Source organism: Melanostigma gelatinosum (genome assembly GCF_949748355.1).
Source record: "Melanostigma gelatinosum genome assembly, chromosome: 6".
NCBI classification, from domain to species: Eukaryota; Metazoa; Chordata; class Actinopteri; order Perciformes; family Zoarcidae; genus Melanostigma; species Melanostigma gelatinosum.
Window position 1 is genome coordinate 9808754 of NC_136639.1, and position 9078 is coordinate 9817831.

Consider the following 9078-nt stretch of genomic DNA (forward strand, 5'->3'; position numbering starts at 1 on the left):
CTGGTTTGTGATATAAAACATGTCACCCATATAACAATCTTGTCATTTGAGAAAACCGACAAAAGACTGTTCTTAATAGAAACACAAAACTAATGCCGTCACCCTAAATAATCTTCAAAGGCATTAAAATGCTCTCTGGTATTCCTGCTTACCAGCAGTTATATTGACAAAAACATGCTGTGCATAAGGCCGTCCAACATCCTGAATTTAACACCAAATTAATTTCTGTTTGCACACATCACCTGCAAGCTACTGTATTATGTTTATTTTTATTAAACAATTAAATCATCCAAGACATTGCGGTGAATCTGTATAAATATATTTTTTAAGTAAGTTGTTGAGACATTTAGAGGTAGAGCAGAAGCCTGATAGTAAAGTAAAGGAGTGTAGCTTGCATTTGTGATTTGGAAATATATAATGTTGAGCAACACCCACAACAATGGTGACATGCTTAGATAATATTTATTGTAGAATCAAACAATCATCATTTTTAGTATGTTATGTGTCCATTTTCCCTGTCGTTGGCACTGCCCTAAAAGAGAACAAGAGATTAATCCTGTGAAAATAAATTCAAACTTTACCAGAAACACCAGGTGACAGATAGTGATTGATGAAATAAACAGAATTACAAATGAGCAAAACTTACAAGAAATTGTTTCGATCTGTAGATTTTGGCAATATGTGATTCCTCTGCACAACCCAAAACACTGCAGGGTGTGTCCACGTGTGGCAACGCCTCAACTAGCTGTTGAAGAAAGAAAACATCATCATGAACATGTGCAAAGGGATAAAAAACGTTTGAGTAGCCATGAGACTACATAATAACATAATAACTATGTAACCCTCACATAGTTCAGTGTGTCTGAAAGGCTATCCAGATCCCTCTTCCCTCCGGGGTTCAGTCCATACGACCAGTGCTGACAGCCGCCCTGTGGCAGTATTGCCCCCACTAGTAGCAGACACAAGGCCAAGGTTTTTGGAGCCATTCTGATGAGGGAAAGACTGCACATATTGTATAAGCATGTTGTGTTTTCAACACATACTTTTAGTTTAACCCCCAAACACTGTCATAGTTTTCTTACCTTCTGTTCACGAGGCAGGCAGGCTCCTCTTGTCTCGGCTGTCCTTTGTGAATCCTGCCGCACTTCATTCCAAGGTTTATATACGCCTATTCCTTTCCTTTCAGCCCGTAACCTCACTACAGGGGGCCACAAAGTGGGATTAAGTAACACTTATTGACGACTTCCAGAGCTACATGGCACCGACCATTTTCAGCTATTTCCTGTCTGGATCTTTTATGACACATTTTGAACGTACAAAACACAAGCTCATCCAAAACTGAGACACAATAAATGATAAAAGAAAATCAGAGGACAGTTTTTTTTTTTTTTCTTCTTCATAGCAGTTTATTGATAACAGTCATTGATGGAAATATATTTCCACGGTCGAGTGCAATAATCATAGACAGCAAGAGCTACACCACTCTCTGTCTTAAAACAAGCCAACCATTGCATTCAGTGAGATGTATTAAAATAAATAACCACAGCTCTTCCGTAGATTTTCACGCTCAAGGTGAAATACACGATATGATTGCCTTCATCATTCATTCGTACAGGCTGAGTACCTCCTATTGAATTGAGTGAATAGTATTGCATCAGAGCAGCTTTGAGCTACAGCCAGAGAAACGTCCCCAGTCAAAGACAAGCTTAGCTCTTCACACGTGCAAAGTGACATCCTCGACAGCCTACTCGAATAATATGCATTTTTTTGGAAGTTTGGATTTACATTAAGATTACAAGCACCAAACATTTTTTGGTGAAAAGGTATAACATGTATACAAGTTAACGTACACTTGTGCAAATAAGTTCAAAGCATGATGAAGTGATACATGGAGCATGTTTCCAGGCGAACCCACTTTGACAACATCGACATGTGAACACGGCATTCTGTTAAAGCACACCAAGTTTTCTCCGAATGGGAAACTGAAGAATAACGAGTGTCACACATAAACATCACAATAAGCAGTCAAATGCATGCAATGGTCGATCACTCGCACACCGGATTAAAAAAAGAGGTAGATTCACAGAACGCAAGACCAGGGAAAGCTTTTTAAGAAACAATATTTAAGAGTAGGAAAGAAGAAACCTCACAGCTGTAAATAATGTATTGCATACCCAAGCTGTGTTTAAGAACTAGCCTGACGCATAGTTTCACGGTGCACCAACAGCACTCTTAGTCTTTTAGACTGCGCTATTGTTATGGCTTTGGCTTGCATTGCTTCCTTTGTAATACGTTGAATCCAGCAAAATCAGGGTACATACAGAATATATTACGACACAGTTATTGGTAAGTGACACCTTCTATTTCTGCTACAGCATCATTCAGTAAAGCTCAGCGCTCTGAACTTGACTGCACACAGATAATGTGATTTTGACTCCCATTAACACGCCAAGTAATATGAAGTGAATACAAATGATGTTGAACATTAAATGAGTAGAGTCGTTGGATTGCATCCAAGACACATCTAAATACACGAGGAACATCATTTTTGCTTTGGTGATATATGCAGCTGAACATTTAAAAACATCCTACCATACAAACACACACATATATATATATATATATATATATATATATATATATATATATATATATATATATTTAGACAACCCTGAATAAATTCTAGTGCAAGATATTTAAAGCTAACATAGTATAGGAGGAATGCCCGGGATGTGCATATAACTACCTGTGCTGCAGGTAAAGAGTGAGAGTAGGGGGATATACTAGAGGAGATGTTGGAGGAAAGAGCAATAAAGAAGCCAGCTGTGGCCTCACACTAGACACCGGTGTGTGTGTGTGTGTGTGCTGAGTTATCTAACACTCTGTGACATGTGCAGAGGGGTCAGCATCTCTTCAAAAATGGCTCCTTTAACATTGGACCCTCTCAGGTTGGCTTCTTGTAGATCGCAGCCGGACAGGTCACAGTTCTGCAAAAAGGCAGTAAAACAGGAAGAGTAAATGGGCCTGACAAACCGGCAATGTAACTGGAGAACTGTATATGTATTATATATGTTTTACAGGAGCCTTGATTGACGATTATTTGGTGTATATCCCAAAATATACATATTTCCCAAAGGGTACATTCACATATTTAGATTGCTTGTTTTGTCCAACCAACAGCCTAAGAACCAAAGCTGTTGTGCTGTACTCTAGTCCTCAAAAAGGCTTGTGTAAACTCTCAAATCAATCTGATATCGACAACACTTTAATTTACTTGCAAAATCAGCCTAAAACATATAAACCTAATGCAGAAAAAAAAAGACTGAAGATTTAATTAATTGTACCCATTGAATTAACTGCTTGTGTATTTTCCTTTTCGGTCCTAGAAAGTTGCTGTAAATAAGATTACCAGCTGAGTGTTTTCAGAGATAATCCCGTCTGACGGACGAACTCACCTCGAGATCGGTTCCTGCTAAAGTGGCTCCCCGCAGGTTGCAGTTCTTCAGCTTTGCATTTTTCAGAGTGGCCACACGCAGGTTGATGCCGGTCATTTGGCTTCCTTCCATCTCAACTCCTTTCAGGTTAGCACCTGATTATAAAAAACATTTGGTTGAAACATGACATATATATGTTGAACTGTTCCGCACTTTGTTTACGAGTTGTGATGGATTACCTTCCAGGTTGGCCTTCAGTCCAGATGGATCTTCAAAATTGCATCCTTTGAGAGAAGCTCCCTCTGCATTGGAACAGAGCATCTTCACTCCTTGTAAGTTAGCCCCCTTCAAAAGACAACACAGATCCAAAGCGTTCATGATGTTATTGGAAGTTCATATTGAGTTACGTCTTAGAAGTAATGTATGTTAAGTTACCAGAGTGAGGAAAAAACAGTCTGCTTATTGTTCTTTTAATGAGGTGAATGTGAGAGTAGGTGTTTAAGAACAGAAGGGCCCTTCTTCCATACAACTGAGGGGGCAGTAGGCGAGCTGTTGCTAAAACCAAAAAAAACTCGATTCCACCATTCACCGGCAGGAAGGCCAACAAATATTAAATATCACGAAAATGACACACAACTTCCAAAGAAAAAGAAAAAGTTTGCTTCCACACATTCTGCACTTAGTATGCTGATGCTGTATGTGCACATGGATCATTTAGTGCTGCCACGAAAAAGAGCTTTCAGACTTACATCCAGGTTGGCTCCAGACAGATCGGCCCGCTCCAGATTGGAACAGCACAGGTTGGCATGTGTCAGGTTGCAGCGGCTGAGATTAGCCATCTTGAAATTGATGTAGCGCAAATCCAGTCGGGACAGATCCGCACCACTGAAATTAAGACCCTAAAAAACAGTGAGAGCGACGGCGTCGAATGTTGACTTGAGACGGTGAAATGATGGGGTGAATGAAAACGTTTTGATTTTACTGTACCTGACAGCGAAGCTCTGACTTGGTGGGGGTTGCCAGAAGAAAGCGAACAAACTCCTTGCGGGAAATGGGAGAGTGGTCCTCTGGTGGCTGTGTGTTCTGTTTGAAAAAGGAAGTCACGATGCGTTCAAGGGAGTGATCGCTTTTCCAAATTACAACCATTTACCTTCCACACTTCATATTACCTTGAGTGCTACTTCCAGCTGTTCAGCAAGCTGCTCAATTCCAAAGAAGCGAGCCTCCTCGAGGACACCTGGGAGACATTCAGCACAAATATTATCAGCAAATTTAATTTAATAACCCTCCTCAGATTGATTTCGCTAGACTCCGTCATTTAGGGTTCGTCAGAAAGATTACCTCGTATATTTATGCCTTCATTGATAATGAGCTGACCGTGTCTCAAGTAGTTGAGAATGGGCTCAAAGTATTCGGGGCTGCGGTCGATCAGGTAAGCCCCATGCTCGTCTTGCGTGTTCCCCCACACATCTGGAGCAAACACAGACAGAACACGTTTGAGAGGATGCCTCGTATTCAACAAAAAGGAAATGCCGGCTGATTAGCCATAACTTACTTTTCTCTCCAAACATATGAGCAAGCATACTCTCTGGCTCCTTGCTGACCAAGGTACTCCTGAACACAAAACAGACACATTCAACAATGAAAATGCTACTGGAACAAAAAACAAACAAATATAAATGCACACTGTAGTATAGCAATCAGAAGTGTGTTTATTTATAGTAAAAACAGCATAAACAACAAAGATACCTGGTGGTGGTGAAGGGACGACCACCAATATTAAGGGTCAGCCAGTCAGTGTGTGCTCCATGCTGATCAGATGTGACCCTGGGTTCATTTTGAGGGTCTGTGATATACAAAAGAGAAGAAGACACTTGAGTGTCTGAGGCCATATTCAACTTGACAGTGGATGACACTCCTGCAGCAGACATGTCACAGCACTCACCAACAAATGGATCTCCTTCTGACACGTAAAGCACGTCGTCATCTCTATTATAGAAACAGACACAGATTAAGTTGGTATGCTCACAATGCACTAAAGCTACATTTTAATCATGATGAGCTCACCTTATAAGGGCAATGTCATCTATGAGACCACCCTTTCCATTGTATACAGAGGCAGCTTTGATTCCTAACTTGCTGCTTGCTACGGATAGTAAGTCGGACAAGGTCCCGTATACTGCTACAACCTAGAAGAGACATGTTTAAAAATCAGAGGGTTGTTAGAGAGTCTAAAGCGAAATAGGTCACTCAGTGTTGATACGTAGCAGGTAGGTTACAGTGTGAGATTAGCATTAGTCACGCGCTGGGATGACACACGTATGTTCAGTCATTCTGCGGCCCGAGCACCAACGTAAACAGTTTACAGAGTTGATACCAACCTTGCCATTTTTAGACGTCCCGTTAACAAACAGGGTAACTCTTCTCATTCTTTAGGCGCTTTGGTCACGTTTGCCGATTCAATCTGGCTAACGTTAGCTAGCTGCACCAGACAACAACACGAGACAGAAGATGCCTTCAAACGTTGTCGGAAAAACAGGACACGCTAGCACAATTCTCCCAAGTTCGGTTCGTGTAGAGGTTATGGCTTGAATTTGAATAGCTCACCCTCTCAGCCGTATTTACAGATACAGTTTTCAAGGAAGCATTTATTATCAGCGTATCACATACCTTAATGTGTGCTCGGGCATCAAAGGGAACAATTACGAACAAATTGATGAGTAGCTTTTTGGTGATATAAACAAATTAAATGATCGCAGCAGTGTAATAATTCGCTTTTCGTTATTACTATGCTGCCATAGTACAAAGTAAGGCTATGTACCGACCCTCTGGGACGCAAACCGGAGAAGAACTCGATAAAACGACCGGATCATAGAGTACCTTAAGGGGGCCTTCTGACTGCAGCTCTGCCATTGGTCAGCGTATTCACACGTGGAGCCAGCTATGGCAGCCTCCTGAATAACTCAGGAATAACAGCCATTTGCGTTGTTTCAACTCGTTTCTGTCTTATAACATTGTTTTTATTCGGTTGAACATTCATTTATTTACATTATTTTGGGGGATTGTGTGTTTTGAAGATATGCCTGGTGGTAATGCAACACAAAGTTGTCCACCATTACGATAGATGAAGGAAAAACGCGGAACTGTCTAACAGCATGATGCCTGTAACCTAAGCCTGTACCTCAAACAGCTTCAGGGTTGAATCAGTGTGGACTTAGTTGTATCCTGTATGTGGCAATGAATACAATGGCGTCTGATAGACACCATTGTTCGTGTTGCTCCCATCCAGTGTCCTCTGCCAGTGTTTACCAGACGTTGACTGAAATGGATTTTGAACGAGGTTTGTATTCCACTGTCAGGCATGTGGTGGCTGAGTTAAACCACGGTTCTGATAGAGTTGACGTATATAAAACACACATTACATTGACTGTTTTCACATTTTGATTAAATGGCGTAACAGCTTTTTGACTGATCAGTCTATGAAGTAGAGTGCTTTGTTGTGTGCCATCCCTCTATGCAGGTATCTGGTCTGCTGCAATGGACGGGGACTTGGATAGGGTCAAGTTCTTGGTCCACAAGGGCACTGACCCTAACCTGAGAGACTCAACTGGATACACAGCTCTGGTGAGTTTTCTGGGAGGATGTTTGGCTGTAAGTGGCCTCATGTATCTAAACTCCTGCATTTTGTGTATTTTATTTCAGCACTATGCAAGTCGCAGCGGTCATCACCCTGTATGCAAGTTTCTTCTTGAGGTCGGTGCGTGTGCATCTCCCCAGACATCAGGCGGTGCCACGCCACTCCATCGATCAGCTTACTGCGGCCGTCTCGATGTGGTCAGACTCCTGCTGCACCACGGAGCAGATCCGCTGATCTGTGATGACGACGGTGCATCCCCTCTACACAAGGTAGAGAACTGTGGAACGTAATAAAAAGCATTCCGGAGAGACAGTTTGATGAACAATTAACCGCCGCTTGTATATGTTGTTCTGTTAAATGCTCGAGTAGGCTGCAGAGCAGGGTCATGAAGAGGTGTGTGAGCTGCTTCTGAAGCACTGTCCAGCACTCCGCAGCCGGGTGAACAAGAGGCTCCAGCTTCCCTTCCAGCTGGCAACGCAGCAAGATCTGCAGGAGCTGTTAAAACCGCCGCGGTGACCACGGACACACTGCGTCTGGGCCATGCTGAGGTCACACTATTGATATGAGCTCAAAACATACTAGGTGAGGTCCGCTGAAGTCTCATCTTGCCCTGGATTCATCACATTTGGCTTCAGAACCACTGAACGAACCTGGGGGGACACAACATCATTTTCCAGCTTCATACCATGAACATCATCCTGTTTTTGATAATTGCACCTAGTAAATAACACCAGTGTCCAGACTCTCGTTGCTGCTTCACTCTCATCAGGTAGTTGTCAAATTCATAATAAATCTGTTTGCGCACATCAGCCTTCGTGCTATGAGGAGCAAGTTACAGCTGAGGCTTCGTTAAAGTTTGAGCACTGAGTGATGATGAGGAAGGAAGAATCAATTCTCCCACCTCACCATACGATGCAGTGCACTGATCTTTAATGTGGGTTATTTCACTGTGGAATTAGCCTTACATACATATTTCTATGTGCAATACAAGAGCAGAGCAGGAGTACAAGGTAGCTTCTGACAGGCCAGAGAGAAACAACAGTCCAGTTTAAAAGGAACGAAGTCTTGTTATGAGTGCTGACATTTCTTCTTTCAATGTGCAGCATTTCAAATGTATTTGAGCTGTGCCCTACAAACACCCGCGTCTGCTCCCACTGCAGCATGAATGATTGTTTTCTTTGACATGTTGGACAAAGGAGTTTGTATTAAAACTGGAGGCCAACATTTTTTTTTGTCTGGTACATTTGTTGTGAAGGGATCCTTGCTGGTCTTTTTTGTGTGGCAGCAGGGGGAGCTATTGTCTTAACTGCAGCATGTGTTTTTTTTCCAGTACACCATGTGAATTAGCTGGCAGCTCACACACGGTGACCTCATTCGATCCTTCCAGCGCTCTGTTGGAAAACTAAACGGGTTGACTGTTCGAGAGAAAAGCATCAGTGTAACTGTTGCAGCTGAGCGTGAGACGTCATGGATCAACACAAGCTGTTTAATTATGTTTATGTCACCATGGGTTATTTACTGATGAAGAACAGATATTGTTTTTGTCTGAACTGTTGATGATTCCAGGTCATTTTCACACATTAGCATCTTTACACATGACATGTTTTTAAAATTTGACATGGTCTTTAGGAACATATTTTGCTCGTGACCCGTTTCATGTCTCAGCTGCTTCGACCGTACTGCTTTTATGTCCCTGGGTAGTTCAGCAAATATTTGGGATCTGCTGCTTTGGGTGTAAATTATTCACACTCTGCTACAGTGAGAAAATACGGAGCAGATTTTTGGTGAAGTAATGACCTCAGCCTCACAACTGTCCGGTTGCTGGTTTGTAATCCCTGTGGTTGTTGATACCTCCTTGTGTATCGTAGTGACCTGTAATGGCAGATTAAGAAAAAGGAAATAGTAGCCTCCCCATCACACAATGTTTGTGTTTTTCTTTAAAAAAAAAAAAACTGCTGTGCTGGAACTTTTTATTCTATTGTTATGATTAGCAGTTATTAGTGTTTG

General features: G+C 41.9%; 2 protein-coding genes across 2 annotated transcripts; one reads left to right on the forward strand and one right to left on the reverse strand.

Moving 5' to 3' along the window:
* Window positions 1-2675: 2675 nt before the first annotated feature.
* On the reverse strand, window positions 2676-5949 carry kctd9a (potassium channel tetramerization domain containing 9a). Its single transcript, XM_079270208.1, has 12 exons — window positions 5816-5949; window positions 5502-5623; window positions 5380-5423; window positions 5184-5280; window positions 4990-5048; window positions 4776-4904; window positions 4604-4671; window positions 4422-4517; window positions 4184-4333; window positions 3674-3779; window positions 3456-3589; window positions 2676-2987 (listed from the first exon to the last, which is right to left on the reverse strand). Exons 1-12 carry the CDS (start codon window positions 5861-5863, stop codon window positions 2871-2873), a joined length of 1170 nt encoding a protein of 389 aa, XP_079126334.1. The 5' UTR covers window positions 5864-5949; the 3' UTR covers window positions 2676-2870.
* Window positions 5950-6405: 456 nt separating this feature from the next.
* ankrd39 (ankyrin repeat domain 39) lies at window positions 6406-8287 on the forward strand. Its single transcript, XM_079270210.1, has 4 exons — window positions 6406-6774; window positions 6955-7058; window positions 7137-7340; window positions 7441-8287. The coding sequence occupies exons 1-4, from the start codon at window positions 6672-6674 to the stop codon at window positions 7585-7587; spliced, it is 558 nt and encodes a 185-aa protein (XP_079126336.1). The 5' UTR covers window positions 6406-6671; the 3' UTR covers window positions 7588-8287.
* Window positions 8288-9078: the final 791 nt, after the last annotated feature.